Source organism: Bos indicus, chromosome 18, assembly GCF_029378745.1.
Source record: "Bos indicus isolate NIAB-ARS_2022 breed Sahiwal x Tharparkar chromosome 18, NIAB-ARS_B.indTharparkar_mat_pri_1.0, whole genome shotgun sequence".
Classification (NCBI taxonomy): Eukaryota; Metazoa; Chordata; class Mammalia; order Artiodactyla; family Bovidae; genus Bos; species Bos indicus.
The window spans coordinates 56,965,173-56,987,891 of record NC_091777.1 but is presented as its reverse complement, the minus strand read 5'-3'; the positions used below and the strand labels follow the sequence as shown (position 1 = coordinate 56,987,891).

Sequence of the window (22,719 nt, the reverse complement as noted above, 5' to 3'; positions counted from 1 at the left end):
ATGGAATTATGGAATTTTGCCCCGAGTAATCAATTGTCATGGAGTAAATGGCACCCCTCTGATGGACATCCTTATACAACGCACAACCTGCCCAGCTGTACACAGCGAGCCCATGCTGCCCATTCTCTAAGGGGTGGCATTCACTCACAACAACATAGATCGTGTCAGCAACATAAATGTTGAATGAATGAACGCTCTTAAGAGACACTGTTTCAAGAGGAATTTTTATAGAAGCCTGGAACCAATGAGCTTCCAAGTGATGCCTGTTGCAGGGAGGGGTAAACAAGGAGACAGATGAAAAGGGACCTGTCTGGTGGAACTCAGAGCCTTGCCCACTCGGCCCTCCATTTGTGTTCCCTCCTGCCCCACAAAGAAGCCTTGCAGAGTCTGAAATCCTTGAGCTGACATCTAATCCTGACCCCCAGCCTAGTCCCCATTGAAGAGGCACCTCCAGCAGCCCCTACCCCACACTCACCCTGGAGCATGCTTCGGTAGGCTCCCTCGGTCACTGCGTACACGTGGGGCGGCACTTCGTGGCGCTTCTTGCCCCGGTACATCTCCACGATGGCCTCCGTGTAGATGGGCAGCTGCTTGTATGGGTTGATGACCACACAGAAAAGGCCGGAGTACGTCTGCAATGGGCAAGAAGGGAGAGGGCCTCAGCTAGCTACCTGCCTGTGACCCAGGGGCAGCACGGAGTTGCCATGTACAGCTGGGCAGGTTGTGCACTGCACAATGACATCCGGCAAAGGGACTGCCATTCGCACAATGACAATGTAGATTTAAGCATTTGTTATGGTTTCAGGCTGATGGTTGAAAAGAAGCTTTCCAAACTGCACAAAGGTGCTGTATGAATGAGGATTCACAAGGGGAGAGAATGGAGGCTTTGTACCCCTGTCACTGCTTGGACTCACACCATGAAAGGACCAAGTGCAAGTTCATCTGTAGCATCATTCTTTTAAAATAACGAAGGACCGGAAACGATCTGGATGCATGGTCATGCAATGAATTCCTATGAGGTTTCTGGCCTCTACAGACAGAGAACTATCTCCAAAACAACATAAGAAACAAGGTAAGAACTTTGCAAGAAGAACACTTTTCTGAATCTGCTTGAATACACACAGAATATTTCTGGAAGAGTGCTTCCTGTATCTGCAGCCGCTGAAACTTGACGGGAACATGTCTGCGGTTTCTGTTGATAACAGACTCACAGGACCTGCGTACATGACAGTTTTGGTGGTTCCCTCTTATTGGAGGACATGCTAAATTTCAGGTTTGAGATGCGTGAAAATAAAGATGTAATTTTTTTTTTTTTGCATCCAAGTTTTTTTTTTTTTGCATGGATGCCCTGAATTTGTCCACACACCCTTTGGGCCTGAGTTCAGGACCTGGTAATCATTTAAGCACTGTTCCAGCTCTAACGGAGCCTCAGGTAGACGAGAGACAGGAGGGATCAAGGCAGTTAGACCGGCTAGAGAACTAGCTGACCACCTAGCTAACACAATCCAGAGAGCTAACTAGTTAACTTAGCTGGGTCAAGCTAGCTAATAAAGCCAGAGAGTTGCTTAGGGGCTCAGCTGCTGTTTAGTTGCTCAGTCATGTCCGACTCTTTGCGACCTCATGGACTGCCAGGCTCCTCTGTCCACGGGATTTCCCAGGCAAGAATACTGGAGTGGGTTGCCATTTCCTTCTCCAGGGGATCTTCTGGACCCAGGGATCGAATCCATATCTCCTGCACTGGCAGGCAGATTCTTTACCACTGAGCCACTGGGGAAGCCCCAGGGTCTCAGCTAGTTAACTATGAAACCAACTAGCTACTTAGGCAGCTAGTTAGCTACTTAGCGAGTTAAATGACCAGCTATTTACTTGTCGATTGACAGCAGAACTGCTTTAAGCTCCCAGACAACTTGAGCTTCTCAAGCAGAGTGAGGGTGTGGCCACCGCAGGCTGCCCGGTGCCAAGCTTTTAAGGATGGGAGAGTGGGTGGCCAGCCCGGAGCAGAACAACCGGTTTGCTGGGTGTCTGCCCGCCCTGCCAGCAGCTCCCCAGAGCTCTCAAAGGGCGGGGCAGCCAGACCACATTCCCAGGGAGGGTATCTCATGGCTGCTGGCGCCTTGGCCCCCACTTCTGGCTGGCTGAGGAGCCCCCTCCTGCACCCCATCCCCGTCCCAGCCCCCTCCTGCCAGCCATACCTTATAGCCAGGGCAACACCCTAGAGGGAACCTGAGCTGGCTGCCAAGGCCAGGGGGAAAGGGGCTGAGGCCGGTGCGCCTAGAGAGGGCCGGGGCCACCTGAGTGGCCGGCACACAGCTGCAGAAGCCTGGCTGGAAGGGCCTGGGGCAGGACTCTGAAGGCGGACCCGCCAGGTCCAACTCCCCGCTGCCACCGCCCCTCCGCAGCCCAGTGACTCTCCCCTCAGTCTCGGTTTCCTCCCTGAGAAACCCTCCCCAGCTCATTACCGAGGCAGTAGGGATTAAGGAAGACAGAAAATAAAAACCAGACAGCCCAAGGCGGGGCGATAAAAGGTGCTCCAGTCTTGGCGCTGAGACACACTCAGGTTCCCAGCCCACCCGGGAGCTAAGACTCAGACTCGGATGCTGTGTCATCCCACGTATCTAGCCTGTGTGACTGGACTCCAGGTGTTTGCCCTCTCCAAGCCCAAGTTTTCAGCTCTGGAGAAATGGAGCTCTGAACCTCCACCATCTAGAAGGATTCTGAGAGTGACATGATGTCAAGCATCTTCAGGTGCCTCCCGGAGCAGAGGGCACAGCCAGCGTCCAGCAGATGGGGTCCCCTTCTGCCCTGGGCATCTCAGGGAAGGGACCACATCAGGCCAAATAGCCTATGAGCAACAGGATCTGGTTTCTGGAATCCTGGACACCATCCACTGGAAGGCACTGTCTTTCCCTTTGGCCAGTTAGTATTTACTAAGCACAGCCCAAGGACAAGCCAGGTGGAGCTTGAATCAAATCTTCTAGCTGGGTGGCTTGAGCACACTCCTTAACTTTCCCGGGTCCCCTTTTCATCACACAGACATGGGAACAGTGCTTCTACAGAGGGCTTCAGGGAGCTACCCACAAGTTCATGTTGCGAGTACCGAGCTGAGCGTGAGCCTTGGAACCCTGTGTGTGCTTATTTTTTATTTATTTACTCAATCATGTCACATCTCAAAGCATGCAGGATCTTAGTTCCCTGGACAGGGCTCAAACCCGCACCCCCTGCAGTGGAAGTGTGGAGTCTTAACCACTAGACCACAGGGAAGTCCCTATGCACGCCTAATACATTAGCTGTTAACTACTCCTGGGCCAATGTCTTTTCCTCTCCAAGCCGTGGGCAAAGGAGGTGATGACCCCTACCTCACAGCCTTATGTGGTGAGGGGGTCAACAAGATCATACTGAAATGAAGTTTAGAATAGCACCTCACGGAGAAAGCAGGCACTCCCTGAGTACTAATGATTATTGTTAAGGCCGAATTTCCTTCCTGTCTGGGCTTCCGGAAACTTCCATCTCACTTTCATTTGTCAGGTCCCAATTCTCTGACTCTCAGACCACACACAGCCTTCACTCAGGCCTCACCATTTCCCCCCCTGAACTTTCCCAACACTCTTCCCACTGCTGTGGATAGAATGGGGGGTCTAGAGTCAGAAGGCCTAGGTTCAAATACTGGTTAAGCTGGTTGGTAGCTGGTGGGGCGTGGCCTAAGTCTTGGCCCCTCTCTGAGGCTCAGTGTCCCCACCGACAGAATGGGGATGATAGGAGATACCCTACAACATTGCTGTGAGGGTTCAGAGTGTTTACTAACAGGAAAGGGGTGGCTCAGGGTTTTGGGTGCCTCTCTGATCCCCTGACTTTGATGAGGTCCAGGGCAGTGGCCTGGACAGAGGCTCACAGAGCTCCCATGGCTCACAAAGGAAGTGAGGAATCCTAAGGGCCCCACATAGGCTGCAGAAGGTGTCACCTCAATCCAGGGCCAGATAATCCTGAGGTCAAATCCCACCTCTGCCACCAAAAGCTGAGGGGCCCTGAGCAAGCCACCGGCCCCTCTCACGGCCTCAGTCTCTCCCCCAAACAGGAGTCAGAATTCATAAAAATACCCTTATCTTGTGCTTATGACCCTTAACGGGGTGGACATTGAGGCCAGGTTATTTATTTTTATTTTTTTGATACATCTCATCATTTAGTGACGTGTTTTTTTATTACTTTCATGAAAGTTTTGCAGTTTTTATAACACATAAAACCAGCACTTTTCCTTTTAGGGTCTTAGGGAGATATTTTGCATCTATTCTTGATGGGCCAGTTTCAATGAGCAAGGCAGTGAGACTCCAGCCCTCTAAGCTGGTATTCAGAGCGTGACTCTGCGGCCAGCTGCCTGGGTTCAAATCCTTCACGTCCATGTGACCTGGGACCCAAGTCACTTAACATTCCTGAAACATCAGGCGATAAGGACAAGTCCCCAGCCCAGAAGTGAGCTGATAACCCACACGCAGCACTTAGAACAGTACTTGGCACATCATTAAGTGCTCGATAAATATTTGCTAGCCACCCATGATCATTATTTCTCATTATTATTGTCGACATTCCTTGTCAACATCTCTAATCCTGTTTGCTCTGAACGACACTCTGGCTGCCCATTAGAACCACCCTGGAAGCTTATTAAAAATGCCAGTGTCCATGTCACACCCCCCAGAGAGTCTGATTCAAATGGGGTGGGGCAGGGCTCCAGTGCTGGCATTTTGTAAAATTCCCCAGCTGACTATAACAAGAAGGCAGAGCTAAGAACCACTGCCCTACTCCACCTGCTTGCTGTTAAGATTAAACAACGTGAGACATTGAAAGGTTAACAGTGACTAGGGCACAGTCAATCTCACTGTGACCTGCTGCTGCTGCTAAGTCGCTTCAGTCGTGTCCGACCCTGTGCGACCCCGTGGACGGCAGCCCACCAGGCTCCTCCGTCCATGGGATTTTCCAGGCAAGAGTACTGGAGTGGGTTGCCATTGCCTTCTCCACTATGACCGGTCCTGTCTTAATCCTGCTGCTGCTGCTGCTAAGTCGATTCAGTCGTGTCCGACTCTGTGTGACCCCATAGACGTCAGCCCACCAGGCTCCCCCGCCCCTGGGATTCTCCAGGCAAAAACACTGGAGTGGGTTGTCATTTCCTTCTCCAGGGAAACTTCCCTACCCAGGGATCGAACCCGCTTCTTCTGGGGCTCCTGCATTGCAGGCGGATTCTTTACCACTGAGCCACAGGGGAAGCCCAATAAAGGAGCATCCACCCTACTCCAGTACTTTTGCCTAGAAAATCCCATGGACAGAGGAGCCTGGTAGGCTGCAGTCCATGGGGTCGCGAAGAGTTGGACACGACTGAGCGACTTCCTTTTCACTTTTCACTTTCATGCATTGGAGAAGGAAAGGGCAACCCACTCCAGTGTTCTTGCCTGGATTATCTCAGGGACGGGGGAGCCTGGTGGGCTGCGGTCTATGGGGTCGCACAGAGTCGGACACGACTGAAGCGACTTAGCCGCAGCAGCACTGTATAATATGAGACGCCTGCAATGGGGTCTGAGGCAGTCCTGGTAATCCAATAATTTATCACTTGGCAACTAAGGGTGGGCACTGTTATCCGACCTGAGGGGAGAATTAGAAACAGCCTCACGTCGGTTCCAGCTGGGGTGCTGACACCCAGCCGCCCCACCCCCCAGGCAAGGCCCTCCCGGGGAAGGAGGCCACTCACGTAGATGAGGCCGGAGTAGTAGCGCTCGCGGAGGTTGTGCAGCACGGAGGCCTCGTTGAGGCAGGTCAGCTCGGCCATGTCCTCGGCCTTGCTGAACTTGGGCGGGTTCATGCGCTGGATCTGGTCGCGCGGCAGCCGCAGCCGCCGGCCGCTCTCCGCCAGCTCCACCTCGGCCTCCTCGTCGCCCTCGTGCCGCAGTGCCGCCGCCTCGAAGCCGTGTAGCTCCGACGGCACCCACACCAGGCGCCGTGCCGTCCACTCCACCTGCGGGGACGTGCCCGAGCCCCCGGGCCCGCTGCCCACGCCCGGCCCGCGAGGTGCGAACAGGAACGGCTGGGCGGCCTCGGGCACCGGGCCCGGCCTGGGGGGCGCCTTCCGCCCAGGCACCGACACGGTCACTGCTGCCATGGTCTGCAGGGAGAGAGCAGAGCACCGGGGTCAAGGAGGGTTTCCATCCCCACCCCAGATTCCCCTGACAGTCGCCACTGCCTTCCCCACCAAACCTCAATTTACACTTCTGCAAAACGGGTTCACAGACCTTTTTTTACCCATTCTACCATCCACCTCTCTATCCACTCATTCAATAATTCGTGTGTGTGTGTGTGTGTGTGTGTGTGGCTGGACCACCAGGCTTCTGGGATCTCAATTTCCCCACCAGGGACTGAACAGGGGCCACTGGCACTGAAAGCTGGGAGTCCTAAGCACTAAACCGCCAGCGAATTCCCAATTCAATAATTCTTGAATAACAACCTTGAATGTCCATTGACAGATGAATGGATAAAGATGTGGCACATATATACAATGGAATGCTACTCAGCCATTCAAACAACAGAATGAAGTAATGCTGTTTGCAGCAACATGGATGGACCTAGGGGTTATCATATTAAATGAATTGTCAGAGGAAGACAAATACCATATGATACAACTTACATGTGGAATCTAAAATATGTAACAAATATACTTATCTAGGAATGAGAAACAGACCTACAGACATAGAGAATAGACTTGCTCGGGCCAAGGAGTGGGGGATGAGGGAGACAAGGACTGGAAGTTTGGGATTAGCAGATGCCAACTATTAGAGATAGAATGGATAAACAGCAAGGTCCTACTGTTGAGCCCAGGGAACTCTATTCAATGTACAGTGATAAACCATAATGGAAAAGAATATATATGTATAACTGAATCACTTTGCTATACAGAAGAAATTAACACAACATTGTAGATCAACTATATTTCAATAAAATACATTTTCTAAAAATAATTCTTTAATAAGCCAGTCTATGCTACTGTTCAAGGTGTCAGCCATATGGCAAAGAACAAGCCAGAAAAAGATTCCTGCCTTCCTAAGGTGTTTACATTCTAGCCCTGATCTGGCTATCATAGGAGCCATGGCCATGTGAGGCTACTGGAGAGTTGAAATGGAGAATCCACACTGAGATGGGTTCTGACCATAAGACACACACCCAGTTTCAAAGACAGCACAACAAAAAGCTCATTCGTGTTTCTTACATTTGGTAACATATTGGATTAAAAAAATACATCATCAGCACTTACGTCACTTGTTCCTTTTTATATCTTTATTTTTTAATGTGGCTAGAAAAATTTAAATTACACATTTGGCTTGCATTGTGTTTCTGTGAGTTAGTGCTGCTCTAATCCCAGGAGACAGATTCAAAGATAAATAAGTAAATTATACCGTATGTTAAATGATGATACATGCCAAGGGGGAGAATGAAGCAGAGAACAGGGACTGTTAGGGTTGAGGGCCATTGAAGTTTTAATTGGGGTGGCCAAGGAAAGCCTCTCTGATGTGGCATCTGAATAAAGACCTGAGGGAGATGAAGGGAACAGGCCATGGGAATGTCAGACAAAAAAGCATTTCAGGCTGGGAGAACAGCCTGTACAAAGGCCCTGGGGCAGGCATGTGCCTCTATGTCTATGTGGCACTATGAGCTGCCAGTGTAGCTGGAGCCAGGTGATCCAGGGAGAACGGGTGGTAGGTAAGGAAAGATTACGGACAAAGGGGGTCAGACTGGGTCACGCTGAGGACCTTGACCTCATAGATGTAAGCCCTAGAACAGTGTCAACCTGATTTCTGTAACTCAGGTTCCCTGACCACCTCTAGGTCACTCCAGAACAGACCTGAATTTCATCACTTGGTTAGCAGTGGCTTTCTTCCCTGCAACCTGAAATCCTTCTCTTTACCATGGGCTGGCCCCATTCATTAACTTCTGCATTCACTCAACATTCCCTGAAGTTTTCTTAAGTTCTGAGCTCTGCCCAGAGTGAGTCTGGGGATCCAGATATGAGTCAGACGAGGCCCTGCTTCGAGGAGCACCTGATCTGGGGTCTCAGACACGTCTCAAACAGTCACAACCCAAGATGAGCTTTGAGATCTGAGCCAGCCTGTGCTAGACCCCCTTCCTGCCCTTAAAGGGGCTGCAGACCAGCAGGGAACAGAGCTTGGCAATCCCAGAGTAGTTTAAGCACCCTTGAGGAAAACTATGCCCCCTGTCCCTCACCGTGCCCTGCCCCTGAAGAAGCTGGACTCTGTTGTCTCCCACGGCCTCAGATGGCCACATCGCTGCCCACACACCAGTCACAGGACCCCCCAGTGCTCTGTCTCCCCCACCTTGGTGCTTCTGCCTCTGCCCTCCAGGACCCCCAGCCCCCAACTCCAACATATCTCTGGAGATGTCCCTCCAAACACCCAGCTCTTCTTGGACATCTCTGGATCTGATCCCAGCAGGCCCTTGTCTTTCCCTTACCTGGACACTCAGCTCCAGGCACACACCCTTCTTACCCCCAGGCACTCTCCCCACCACCAGCGGCCCCAGGCCCTCACCCTCACCCTATGACATTTGGTCCTGCTGCTCTCTGGCCTCAAACCCAAGGCCCCTGCATTCAAACAGCGGGCGTCTCCCGCCATCCAATGCCATATCTCTCTCCATGTCCCAGGCCCCAGGTCGCCCAGACTGACCAGGCCTCCTAAGTGGCCCTCATCCCTTCAGAGCCAAGTCCCATCCCTGGGACTTTACCCTTACCCTCACCCCACCCACTTCCTCTCCAGCTCACGGCCTTTGACCAGGAAGGGTTTGGGAGTTTTTTGCAATCACCCAGCCCTGTGCCTCCCTTCACTAGAGCCAAGAGTCTGAGCCCCAGGTCCCTCCTCCCTTGGACCCAGGAGTCCAGGCCCCCAGCCCCTCCTCCTCCAGACTCAGGAGTCTGGGCCCCCGGCAGCCTACATTTTCAGGAACCCTCAGACCTCTCCTCCCTTGGACCTGTGAATTCCAGCCCCCTTACCTCACTGCAGCCCGCTAGAGGCGAAGAGGCTAGAGGCAAAGAGGCTAGAGGTGAAGAGGCTAGAGGTGAAGACGCCTGGGACCAACTTCTGAGAGCTGAGAACAGCTCTGATGGGGTGGCCTGGCCCTCTGGCAGCCCTGCCCTCCTTAACCAGCAGGAACACCTCTGCCAGGACTCATTTCTGTCACCAGTGCAGGTGAAAGCACCTGCCTGGGAGGGGCAGGGACTGCTGGCTGGAAAGGAAGGAGCCAGGGATCCGCCCCTGGGGCAGGGGTTGGGGCCCTTGGCATCCAGCCCTCTGACCTCAGTCTAGTGCTAGGATCCAAGGGTCCTCTCTGCCTCCAGACTCAGAAATCTGGGCACTCAACCCCTCCTCCCTCAGACCCAGGAGTCCAGGCTCCCAGCCCCCTCTTCCCTCAAGATGTACACATTCCAGCTCTCAGGGGAGTCCTGGTCCCAGCGCCTTCCTCCCTCGAGACCCATGAGCCCAGCCTCCCAGAGCCGTCCTTAATCAGACCTGGGGTTCCCGGCCCCGGGGCCCCCTCCTCACATCCCGGAATCCCAGCGCGCAACCCCCATCTCCCTAAGACCCAAGTGCCTCACCCCGCGGACCCTGGGGGCTACCTGGAGGGCGCCGGCTGGTACAGGAAGCGGGAAGCTGGGGAGGGGGCCCAGGAATCCCCCGGCCTCTTCAGAGCTCCCAGGTGCGGCTACCTCCGCGGTCCAGCGCGGGGCGGGGCCACGTCGCGTCACCGGGAGGGAGCCCGGCTCTGATGTCACCTAGCACCTGCCCGGCTGGGGAAGGGGGCGGATCCCGGGGTTGCAAGGCCCTAGACAGGGGGATGGGGAGAGGCGGGGATGAGCCTGTTGCCAGGTGGGCGGAGGCGGCGCCAGGGCCCCTCCTCCTTTGGGCGAGCAAAGGTCAAGGACCCGCAGCGGAGAGGGCTGAGGACTCTGGAGGTTCGAATCCCGCTCAAGCTTTCTGGGCTTTGGCTTTCCTCTTCGCGAATGGAGGCCAATGAAATGAATAAACCCATGTGGGAGAAAGTGCCCAGCCCAGCGTTTAAACAAGTAATGCCCGGAGACATCATTTAATCTCGCAGAACTTTAGTTTCCTCAACCCTGGAAACGGGGCCGTACAATTCACAGGGAGCTCGAGACATACCGAAGAAGACGAGAACATGATTTTCTAGAGTCTGGAGCTTCAGTTCTCTGAACTGAGGACTAAATAATGGTAACTAAGTGCACCTACTATGGGCCGAGGGTTTTCCGGCTTTTAGAACAGTGGACCAAACTCATAGAATGATCTCAAAACCAGTGAGATAAGGACAATCAGCATCTCCATTTCCCTGGAGAAACTGAGGCATGGAGACGTGAAGTAAGTAACCGGCTCAAGGTCACACAGCCAGTAAGAAGGAGGGCTGGGGTTCAAGCCCAGGCCATTTTCTAAAGAGGGGATTTGGGTGGAATGCGTAGTAGGTCCTCAAAGATTTCTATTTCCTCTTCCCAAGTGGTAACTCTCAACCTCCTTCCCCATTTACTTCTTAGGAACTACAGCCTTCCTTAGCGGACTTCTGTTGGATTAAAAACGTTAAGGAACCCAGCACACAGTCGGTCTTCGAAGTGTTATTCTCGGCCCTGTCGCCCTGCAGTCACCGCCTCTGTGCGGCCTGTTTTTCTTTCTCTGTTAAATGGGTGCAATATAACCCATCTCGGGTTAATATAAAGTTAATTATTTAGTTATAAAAATAAAAGTGCCCAAGTACATCGCGGGGGCTCAAAGATGTCTTTCCCCACCCCTCTGCTCTGCCAGTCACGATGATCCCTGTCTCCGGTCCGCAATTTTTACACGTGAAGACAGAGACACAGTCATCGAGTGCGGGGAATTGAAGGCAATGACTCAGTATTAAAGCGCCCAATGTCCCAAAGCGAGCCTCAGTTTCCCCATCTGCGAAACAGGCCTGGGGCCTCCAGCGAGGACCCCAACCCGGCCTCTCCTAGAGGAGGAACTCGAGTTGTGGGGGCGAGTGGAGACGCCCCGCCCCACCCCGTCCCCAGGCCCCCAGCTGCCGTCCGGCTGAGCGCAAGGTGAGTGTCCACGTCACCGCCCCTTCCCCGCAGTTCGCGCCGGCCTCCGGAGCCCCGACCGCAACCTCGGAGCTCCAGCCTCCCGGGACCCAGTTCCACTCCCCGCCGCCTCAGGCGGGCAGCGGGCCCCGGGCACTCACCGGCTTCCAGGGCCGTCCCGAGGCTTCGGCCTGGGGAGAAGGAGGGGCGGGTCAGCCAAGAAAGCCCCGCCCACACAAGCGCAACAGGGGCCAATCGGCGCCTGCTGCGACAAGCTATGGACTCGCCCACAGGGTGCGCACCCGCCAATCAAGAGGAGCGGCTGGCGGGAGGGGCCAATCAGAAGTTGCCGGAGTGTGCCAGCCGTGGGAAAAGAACGGCTCTGGAGCGTGGAGCTAGGCGGCACGGCAGCAGGCAAGACCCGAAGCCTGACAGGCAGGGGGTCCAACCAATGGCGAGGTACAAGGGGCGGCCAGGGGCGGGAAGCCCAAGGGACCAGGGTGAATGAGCCGCTTTGTGCACCAGACATGAATGAGGGCCTTTGTAAGGGTCGGCGTTGGGGGGGCGGCCGGAGGCCGGAATGCCTGGGTCCCCCGGGAGCCGGCAGGCATGAGAGAAGGGCGAGAGAATTCACTTTTGTCAAACGCCGACCGCGTACCACCAGGCACTCTCCAGGCTCTCACCCACCCAGAGGTGTGGGCATTACTGTCAGTAATAATAATAATGATCATTTATTGAGTGCCTGATGTATGCCAGGAGCTGTGCTAAGCGCTTTACCTGCATGATCTCATTTAATCCTTACAACTACCCCCTTGGAATTAGTGCTGTTAAGATCTTCATCTTCCAGATGAGGTAAACCGAAGCTTAGAAAGAGGATGTCTAACTGCTGGAAGTCATAGAGCTGGCAAGCGGCAGACCAAGGACTCGGATCCTGCCAAATCTGACGCTAGAACTTGCGCTTTTAACCACCAGGCTACACCCAGACGTTGGTTAATGCTTCCCAAATTATAGATGGGAAAACAGAGGCTCAGGAGAGAGGTAGGCACCTTCCCAAGGTCACAAAGTGAAGGCTCCTCTGAACCCTGAGGTGGTGCCCACTTCTGGAGCTAGCATGTTGCTGGTGAGCCGTGCACCACTGGTCTCTGACCTGTGTCCCAATTTTACAGGTGTACACTGAGACTTCAGGAAGGGTGAGCAGCTAGGCTTGAGAAGGGGGAGGGGAGGCTGGACTACACAGGACTCAAGTCCCAGACAGCCTGCCAACCTGTCTCCACTGCTCAACAGCTGTGGGGGCTTGAACCTGTTGCTGGCCTTTTTTTGACATTTTGACATTATTTCTGCGTCCGTCAAATGGAGAGGATGGCCCCTCTGCCCCCACCTTCACCACCCCTCCCCCCACAGCCTATTGCCAATGGGATCCTGTCAAACTTTGTCCAGACTGCACCCCTCCTCATCTCAGAACCTTTCATGGCTCCTTGTCAGAGTAAAAACCAAAGTCCTCATTGTGACCCACAAGACCCTGCATGATGTGGTCCCAGGGGGCCCCTGTGTGAGATCAACTCTCCTTCATTCAGCTCCAGTGATACAGGCTTTCCGGCTGTTCCTCAACTCCTCAAACACTCCCGAGGCATGGTTCTGCCTCAGGGCCTTTGCACTGGCTGTTTCTTCCCACAGATTTTGCATGGCTGCCCCACCTCACATCATCAGGTCAGATCCAATGTCACCTCCTCCAGAAAAGTGTAAGTGATAGTTGCTCAGTCGTGTCTGCCTCTTTGCAACCCCATGGACTGTAGCCCACCAGGTTCCTCTGCCTATGGGATTCTCCAGGCAAGAATACTGGAGTGGGTTGCCATTCCTTTTGCCAAGGGATCTTCCCGACCCAGGGATGGAACACGTGGCTCCTGCATTGCAGGAGAATTCTTTACCATCTGAGTCACCAGGGAAGCACACACCTCCTCCAGAAGGCCTTTCCCAACCATTCTATAGAAAACATTTCACTTTCTTCCCTTGACTTCCTTGGCTTTTTTCCCCCATAGCACTAGAAGAGGTGTTTTTTGTTTGTTTGTTTACCTTTTTATCTTCTGTCTCTCCACTAGAACGTGAGTCCCACGAGGGCGAGGATCTTTCTTTTGCTCCGAGCTGGATTCTCAGGGTCTGGCACACAGGAGGCACTCCGTAAGTGTTTGTTGAACCAACAGTAACAAGTCTTTGTGTGAATTAAATGAGTTAATACATGCAAAGAGCTGTCCTAGTATGGGGGAAAGATTAAATACACAAATTATGATTGCTATCACTATTTATTGCTCTACAAACAGTCTTCTGATAGCATGCAGGAGAGAAACAAGAGAGAAAGAAAAAGTCTAGAACAAGGGAAAGAAGCCAGAGAAAGGGGAAAGTTGACGGTTAAGAGATGGGGAGTGAGGAGACAGAAGGAAAGAGCTGGAGCTGGGCTGAGGGCAGACACGGGTGGGAGCATCCATCTCCCAACACCTACACTCAGCGATAGCAAAGGTGAGTCCTTATAGGCAAGAAGCTTTGAGATTGCCACAGTCGCTGCCCATTTCTTTGCAGGTGGGCAAACGGTTCCAAGGAGGGGAGGACCTTTGCAAGGACATCCTCAGTGATTATACGGTTCACGTGTACGAAGGCTGAGTGCTGGGAGCATGGTCGTCATCATGTTGATGCCTCCTCATGCCAGTCCTGTAAGCTGGCACTGTCATTATTCCCACTTTCAGGCCTGCAACGTGCCCAGGGTCTCCTGGCTGCCTTTGAAGGCAGATCTGGGCTCAGACTGCAGTGGGTCTGTGCTCTTAGCCAAGACTCCCAGAGACAGAGGAGAGCACCTGTTACCCTAGCCAGCGTGTCCACCATGGAGTCCTCTTGCCATGAGACTAACAGGAGCTGCTGTTGATTGAGTGCCAGCTGTGCGCGGGACACTGTGGCCTTTGTCTGTATCTAACTCATTGGATTCTCTCAACAATCCTAGGAGACTGATACTTTTATTATCTGCGTTTGATTGATAGAAAACTGAGACGCAAATAGGTGATAATCCCATGTGCCCCAGAGAAGAGTGTGGACTGGGACACAACAGAAATTCAAGTGGGAATGAAACCTCTGGCGAGTACATTCTAACCATTTTCTACCTGGTAACTGGTGATGTCATCATTCCACCCAGGGTCTAAACTGAAGATGTCGTTCTTTCTGCTCAATCTATAGGATAATTGATGACATCACTAAATGATAATAGGATGCCTGTTGCTAAGCACTTTTAATAGTTGCTGATATTTACTGAGTGCCTACTCTGCGCCGGGTGGGCTTCCCTGGTGGCTCAGCGGTAAAGAATCTGCCTTCAGTGTAGGAGATGTGGGTTCGATCCAGGGCTTGGGAAGATCTCCTGGAGAAGGAAATGGCAACCCACTCCAGTATTCTTGCCTGGGAAATCCCATGGACAGAAGAGCCCATGGAGAGAGGAGCCTGGTGGGCTATATATAGTTCATGGGTTCATGAAAGTATGGGACACGACTTAGCGACTAAACAACAACAATTGTGTGCCAGGCACAGTTCCAGGTTCTTTGTATGTATTAATCCCATGATCCTCCCAATAACTCTAAGTGGTAGGTATTAGTCATACCCATTTTACAGTAAGGACACTGAGGGAAACCTACCCAAGACTACATAGTTAGAAAGCATGAGAGCCTCTGGATTTGAACCCAAGCAATCTGGCCCCAGTGTCTAGGGTGTAGATACCTATGTGAAATCACCAGAATGTACACCAGGTCAGAAGGAGGCACCCTGCTCCCTCAGAGCCCTCCATCTGGCCTCCATCCAAGTCTGCCAGAGAGGGTCCTCAGCATAAAACTTCAAACTCATTCCCTTGACAGTCAAGTCATCCCCACCATGGATGGTGGGTGGATGCATCCCAGCGTGCATCCATCTCTTCACCCCCAGCACTGGGACTGTCTCCATTAAACTGTGAGTTCCCAGCTCTCAGGGACTGGCTCTGATTGCTCTGTGGATCCTGAGGGTACAGGACAAACTGCAGTAAAGGAGAAACTTGGAAAGTGAGGACAGATAGAATACTGTGATCGATGTGTGTAAGAAGAAAAGGAAATTGGAGTGTGGGAGCTTTCTCAGTTCCCAGAGATATTCTGCCAGCTGGCACAGCCCCATTATTCTTAACTCATAACTGCCTCATTATGCAGAATCTGAGTAATGGGCATCGGAAGCATGGGAAAAAAAAAAAAAAAAAACAGCTGGGACCTAAGTCATGTACAAAAACAAAACGTTGGAGTTGACAGGAGAGGAGACAGGAAAGTCAGGGAGGGGGGGCTTCTCTATGGAAGAGGGTTTGGGGGATTTTTTTAAGTGAGAAAAAAATGGGGGGAGCAGTTTCCACGCCTGGCAGGGGTAAAGGAGCCCCGAGTCTTAATGAAGAAAAATAAAAGGACGAAGAGTATGCTGAGTTTCTCTGTGGGTCCTGACTATATTCCTGCCTGAGCAGTTCCTCCGTGGCAGAGATGTGAATGGTTCCAGTATTTTATTTTTGGTCCCTGGGCTGTTGTTTTCCCACATGTGACTGGAACTGGCTCTGAGACAAGAGCAAGCTGGCAGCCTCGTGTGGGTCACAGATGAGAGACCGGCTCAGTTATGTGACAACAAATATTTACTGAGTGCCTACTATGTGCCAGGCCTTGTTCCTGACCAGGGGTCAGCACAGTTTTTCTGTAAAAGGCAAAACAGTAAATATTTTCAGGTTTGAGAGCCAGATGGTCTCTGCTGTAACTATTCTATTTAGCAGGAAAGCAGCCATAGATAATATGTAAACAAATGGGTGTGGGTTTGTTTCAATAAAACTTTATTTATACAAACAGAAAATCCGAGGATTTAGCCTGTGGGCCATAGTTTGCAGACCCTTGTACCAGAAGCCAAGGAGACAGAAGGGACAAAGATGTAGTTCCAGCCCTTAGAGAGCTCACATCGATCTACTCCTACATGGCAGGCAGAGGGAACCAGTTCACACCTAAGTTAGATCTTGTCCCTCCTCTGCTCAGCGTCCACCCCTGACTCCAGTCTCAAAGTTAAAGCAAGGTCCTACCCCATCTGGCCCCCCTTGTCCCCTCTCTACTCACAGCTTCCTCCCTCTCCCCCTTGATTACTTTGCTCCAGCCACGCTGGCCTCCTCAATGAATCGCCAACACACCAAGCTCAGCCCTGCCTTAGGACTTCTGTACACATCATTCTCTCTGTCCTGGAATGCAATTCCCTTAGAAAACCACTTGGCTCCCTCATCTCCTTTCAGTCTTTGCTCAGAGACCCACTTCCTCCACGACGACTTATCTGAGCAACCTCTCCTCTGGATCACTAATACCTCTCACTGGTTCTGTGTTTTCTTTGACCACAGCACTCATGGGTGCAGGCTAAGTCGCTTCAGTCATGTCCGACTCTTTGTCACCCCATCAGGCTTCTTTGTCCATGGGATTCTCCAGGCAAGAATAGTGGAGTGGGTTGCCATGCCCTCTTCCAGGGGATCTTCCTGATCCAGGGATTGAACCCTTGTCTCTTACATCTCCTGCATTGGCAGGCAGGTTCTTTACCACTAGTGCCGCCTGGGAAGTCCACAGCACTCAGCATTCTCCAACTTGCCAGTAATTTACTTAGTACACTTATTACCTATTGTCCAATGCCTCCCATTATAACATCAGCTCTGCACAGGTGAGGATTTTTGTCTGTCTTCCCAGTGCCTACAACAGAGCCTGGCACTCAGTCAATCCTCAACAAATACTTGCCGAATGAATGAATGTGTGCTGGTGGTGGACACAGACACCAAACAAACAGACATATAATTAGAGAGCACAGGGACAAGTTGGGGTAAGTGCTACAAAGAAAAAGTACAAAGTGGAGGGTCAAAGAGGGAAGGTCTCGGGGGGTTCTTTAGAAAGAGAGTCAGGGAAGGCTCCCTGAGGAGGTGACATTTGGAGTGAAAAGATCATATGACTTTGGATCTCTGAGATGAGTGAAAGTCATTCAGTCAAGTCCGACTCTTTGTGATCCCATGGGCTATACAGTCCGTAGAATTCTCCAGGCCAGAATACTGGAATGGGTAGCCTTTCCCTTCTCCAGGGGATCTTCCCAACCCAGGGATCGAACCCAGATCTCCCACATTGCAGGCGGATTCTTTACCAGCTGAGCCACCAGGGAAGCCCAAGAATACAGGACTGGGTAGCCTATCCCTTCTCCAGCAGATCTTCCTGACCCAGAAATCAAACCAGGGTCTGCTGCGTTGACTTTGGATACTGATGAATAAATACATGAATGAGTGGATGTGTAACTGCTGGAATAAGTGGATGAATGCGGGCATAGATGACTGAACAGATGGATGGATGGATGGATAGATGGATGGATGGATGAAGAGTATACACAATGAATAAGTGGATAGATGGCTGGAATAATCACTTACTGCATAAATGGAGGAAAAGCTGGACAAATGGAGGCAAGGATGGATGGACGGATGGATAAATGATCTTTCATGCCTCCATACCTTTGCACATGCTGTGCCTCCTACTCGTTACGCCCCTCTATCTCTTCACCCAGGGAACTCCAGATCAACTTCTCAAGGCCCGCTCTGTGCTCAGAGTGTGTTGAGGGCTTCCTGGTCTCACTCCACCCTATGCCCCACAGGAGTTTGCTCGCTCTCCTGTTGATGCTCTGATCACACTGAACTGGAATAATCTGTCTGTGAATAGCTTACAGACAGGCATCCTCCACCTCATTTCCCTAACCAGATGTACCCCCCAGTAATATCTGATGTGTATTCTCCACAAAAAGTTTACTATGTAATATTATGAGGTTCCTGACCCATTGAAACTGTAAAATAATAAATATGTGTTGTTTTGAGTCACTAATTTTTTTTTTCCATTATGCAGCAACAGGCTTGGGTAGTAGGCTCAGAGAGGTAAAGCAACTTGTCCCAGATTACACAGCCAGAAAGTGACAGAGCTGGAAATTGAACCCAGGCAGTCTGACTCCAGAGTCTACGCATTTAGCCATTCTGCCATGCTCCTTTTAAGCCTTGAACTTGCTGGAACATTCTTGGCACCTCCACCTTTACAAATGTCCACAGCATTGTCCTGCTGGGCACTGTATCTGCCTAGAATACTTCTTTTCCCATCACTGTCAGATCACTGTCAGTTCGTGCTCCTACTCTGGGCTCCCATAGCCCTGCCCCTCCTCTAACATACTCTGACCTCCCTGGGTCCTGCCTGTTTGAGCCCAGCATTTCCTTGCCCACCAGACGGAGGTCTCTGAAAGATGAGAAGAGGGTCTAACTTAGCACCTTGTCCCTGTATTCGTCGACACAGGGCCAGGTTCACTGGAGTCTGCAGGAAACCATGACTTCTTGGTGATCAGTTTGGCTCTTCGCCTGGTCTTTATCATCTTTGGAAGAGGGTGCTAATTATAGCTGCCCTTTATTGGGAGCTCGTGTGTGCCAACACCAGTTTAAATATTTTATACACAGGAACTCACTCAAATCATACATCAGCTCTAGGAGGCAGGTGCTGTCACAGTCCCCTCTCACAGATGAAGAAATCTGTGGCTGGGAGATGTCACCCCAGCCTGCACAGCTAGGAAGTGACAGGGCAGGACTCCAATCTGGGAACCCGCTCAGCCAGCCGATGTCCTGTCCCTGAGTGAACCCCCAGAGGGGCCATCATGGTTACCTTGGGGTCTGCAGTCCCCAGCCTTCACTCGAGGAACTAACTCAAAAAGTGGGTTCCTGCACCCTACCCTAGAGGTGCTGGTTAAGTAGACCTGAGTGGGCCCCAGGCACCTGCATTTCTATAAGTTCCCAGGTGATCTCATGGCACGTGGTTCTTGGTCATACCTGGGTCAAAGAGCCTGGCATCATCCTTGATTCCTATTTGCTCCTTACCTCCAACATCCAACCCACATATTGTCAACTTGACTTTCAAAAAGTCTCCAGGATCTGATCCCATGTTGCCCCAACCCCACTGTGACCACTCAGGTCACATCCACCATGATCTCCTGCTTGGACCATGGCAGTCACCTTCTCTCTGGTCCCCCTGCTTCTGCTCGTTGCCTCTCTCAGCCCATTACCCTCAGTCAGCTCACATCCCTCTGCTCAAAGTCTTCCTATGGTTCCCATCTCACTCAGAATAAAAGCAAAGTCCTCACTGGGGCCCCAAGCCCTTCTGGATCTGACCTGCTGTCTCAACCCCCACCCTTTCCCCATCACCCACTCCATCCATACCACCCTGCCCACCATTCCTTGAACACACTCATGCTCCCACCTCAGGGCCTTTGCATGGGCTGCTCCCTCTGCCTGGAAAGCTCTCTCCCAGATAGCACCATGACTCTCTCCCTTTGTTCACTCAGGTCTTTGCTCAAACGTCACCTCGGCAATGAGGCCTTCTCTGACCAATCTCTACCATCGCAACCAGCCCCCAGGCACCCCGACCCCAGTCGCTTGTTCTCCTGTCTGTTTTCCTGTAGCGCTTTGAACTGTCCAGCATATTATGTCATTTACTTATTTACCGTGCTTGGTATTTCCTGTCTGTCTCTCCTTGATCACAGAATATTCAGCCATATAGAGGATGGGGGCTGTGCTTTATTCAAAACTCTCTCCCAGCAAATAGAACAGTTCCTTGTACCTACTCAGTGCTCCATAAATATCTATGGCATGAATGAAATAAATCCTTTAAGAAATTCTGCTTGGCCTTCCCTGGCAGTACAGTGGATAAGAATCCATCTGCAAGTGCGGGAGACACAGGTTCAATCCCTGGTCCAAGAAGATTCTGTATGTCTCCAGGCAGCTAAGCCCATGCACTGCAATTACTGAGCCAGCGCTCTAGAGCCCGAGACTGCAACTGCTGAGCTGAGGTGCTGCAACTCCCGAAGCCTGCATGCCCTACAGCCTGTGCCCCTCAACAAGAGAAGCCTGAGCACTGTGACAAAGAATAGCCCCTGCCCACCACAACTAGAGATAACCAGTGCCCAGCAACCAAGACCCTGGCAACCAAAACCAAAATAAATAAATAAAAAAGAAATTCTGTTCAAGCTGGTGGGATGATGGGGAACTTTTAGTTCCTGGTTATTTTTACAGGCTGCTGCTATTTTGCAAAACGACGACCATTACCTTATAATCCGGGGGGAGGAAAGGTCACCAAGCTACTTTTAAAGCATTTCTTCCCTTTCAAATTCAAATTTTTCATTACACAAGGTGGAAAAAATTCAAATAAGAGGGTAATATTTCCTTTGACCAGCACCTTCCTTCTCACTTCCCCTTTTGTACGTACCCATGATAATATCTTGGTGAGGAATCTTCTAAAAACATGTGCTATTTATTTACATCGGGGGTCTACAGCCTGTGTCTGTAAATAAAGTTTTATTGGCACACATTGGTTTGTGTATCATCTATGACTACTTTCACACTACAAGGGCAGAGCTGAATTATGATAGAGATGGTGTGATGTTCAAAGCCGAAAATATTTACTCTTTGAGACTTTACAGAAAAATTTTGCCAACCTCTAATGAATACATAGAAACAAGTATTTAAGGAAATATTCCCACTAATTTCTTATGTTCAGGCAATTGAATTATACTTGATATATTGAACTGTGACTTATTTTTCTAGCTTATAATATGTCTTGGGAGACCTGATGCTCCTACATTTCACCTTAATCTTTTTTGCACCTGCATAGTATTCCACACAGAGAAGGCAATGGCACCCCACTCCAGTACTCTTGCCTGGAAAATCCCATGGATGGAGGAGCCTGGTGGGCCACAGTCCATGGGGTCGCTAAGAGTCAGACGAGACTCAGCGACTTCACTTTCACTTTTCACTTTCCTACATTGGAGAAGGCGATGGCAACCCCACTCCAGTGTTCTTGCCTGGAGAATCCCAGGGACGGGGGAGCCTGGTGGGCTGCCGTCTATGGGGTCGCACAGAGTCGGACACGACTGAAGCAATTTAGCAGCAGCAGCCGTATTCCACAATCACAGTCTAATTCCTTTGACTTCTCTCCAACTGGTGGAGCTTTCAGTGACTTTCCAGGTTTCATCCTTACAAAAGAAAACCCAGCGAATGCCGTTCTTCCTCCTTCCTTATGAACATGTAGAGATACTGCTGGGTCAAAGAGTATAATGCAGTTAAGATTTTCATAGAAGTTGTCAAACTGACATCCACAAAAATACTAGTTTCCTTTTTAGGAAAGAAAATGAAAAAGAAACCAATCCGGTCAAGTATTTATTCCCCGGCTGTTCTGTGGGAGTATCTCCCTGTAGGGGAGGTGTTGCCCTATAGTTTCCTGACCCCTGGACACGCTGTGGACTTTCCCAGTCCTGTGCACTGGCTGCTCCCTTGCCCACCCTTCTCTGCCCAGCTTGAAATGCTTCTAGGACCTCCAGATCCACCTTAGATGACTGGACAGAATTTTGTGACATCAGCTAGGTGCTTATCCTCTGTGTAGCAACCCTGTTTCTAAGTAGGTACCCACAGGAAAGCATGCACAGTGACATAAGAGGATATATCCAAAGATGCCCAAGGCAGCGAGGTGGGTGGGAGTCAGGACAGACAGGACAGTGGGTGGCTGTCAGAACAGATAGCCACGGCGTCTGTTCCTTTGGGAATGGGCAGGTAAAAGGGAGTGGATTGCCTCACGGTGTTCAAGAAGCAATAAATCAGAGTTACATATGGAAAGAGGGAGAGATCCTAAGAACATATCGAGTGAAAAGAGTGAGACCCAAAACCGGGTCTATAGCACCATTTAAAAGATATAATTTCTCTTCCATATCAATTTAGAAGATAGAGTTATACCAAGTCAGGCTGCCCAGTGTGCAAGCGCTTATACCTAAAGGATGCATGGATGTTAAATCTGTTGGCTTTGTTAAAAGGATACTGAGGAGGAGACAGGAGTGAGCCGAAGAATTAGAGAGAAAAAGAAAAAACGAAAGCAAAATAGGGTCTAGAGAAATGAGAGAGAGACCAGGACTGAAATTATGATGCAATTCTCTGCATTTAACTCCATCCTCCATCTCAGGAGGTCATCTCTTCTCGGGGTTGGGGTCTCCCCAAACCCTCCACTCCTCTGCCCCTTGGTTCCCACCTCTTACCCCCATTAGAACCCAGGTTCACTAGACTGAGACTCTGTCCATGTCTCCCCAGCCAAAGTAGGGGCTTTTGGAAGTGGGGAACCAATTTTGTGCCTCAGTTTTCCTCATCTGTAGAAGGGGGATAATGGTAATGGTCACTATCTTATAGAGTTGTTGGGAGGTTAAATTAACTGATTCCTGTCCTGTGCTTGGCACAGTGAATTTGGCACATTTCAAACATCAAGGTTGGGGGCTGTTATCATATTATTAGTATCAATATTTGGATTGAGATTGGCCTCAGGACATTGGGAAAGGCCTCTCCCTTAAGGAAGTCTTCCATGATTTCTAGCAGGGAGCTCTGCCAGTGCCTGGGGTCCTTTCAGTATAGCCTCTTCCCCAGGTAGGGGCACTCACCTGTCGCTCTCCCCCACTGGGCAGGGAACTCCTCAAGGGCAGGGACCAGGGTTGGCTCCCCTTGGGTTCCTCAGAGCCCGACATAGTGGCCGGTG

At 51.1% G+C, this 22,719-nt stretch overlaps 1 protein-coding gene and 1 long non-coding RNA gene across 7 annotated transcripts in view; one reads left to right on the top strand and one right to left on the bottom strand.

Annotated features, from left to right (window-relative positions):
• The window catches only part of MYH14 (myosin heavy chain 14), a 78,870-nt gene extending 67,519 nt beyond the window's left edge, over window positions 1-11,351 (bottom strand). For 2 of the 5 annotated variants that reach the window (XM_070772168.1, XM_070772169.1), the window contains exons 1-3: window positions 8,583-8,724; window positions 5,732-6,142; window positions 476-632 (exon numbers count right to left, since the gene is read on the bottom strand). In XM_070772168.1, coding sequence (XP_070628269.1) covers window positions 476-632; window positions 5,732-6,142; window positions 8,583-8,660 — 646 coding nt within the window. In that variant the 5' untranslated portion in view covers window positions 8,661-8,724. Of the gene's footprint in view, window positions 1-475; window positions 633-5,731; window positions 6,143-8,582; window positions 8,725-9,034; window positions 9,207-9,658; window positions 10,656-11,262 lie in introns of those variants that run through there. The other 3 variants (XM_070772171.1, XM_070772170.1, XM_070772172.1) reach the window with 3 other exon arrangements.
• LOC139177304 (uncharacterized) lies at window positions 11,240-15,443 on the top strand. Of its 2 annotated transcripts, XR_011561796.1 has the most exons (4): window positions 11,240-11,560; window positions 12,776-12,840; window positions 13,198-13,276; window positions 13,673-15,443. It is a non-coding gene; the product is annotated as an uncharacterized lncRNA (long non-coding RNA). The 2 variants fall into 2 exon arrangements; XR_011561795.1 differs by lacking the exon at window positions 12,776-12,840 and having other exon boundaries at window positions 11,279-11,560.
• Window positions 15,444-22,719: the final 7,276 nt, after the last annotated feature.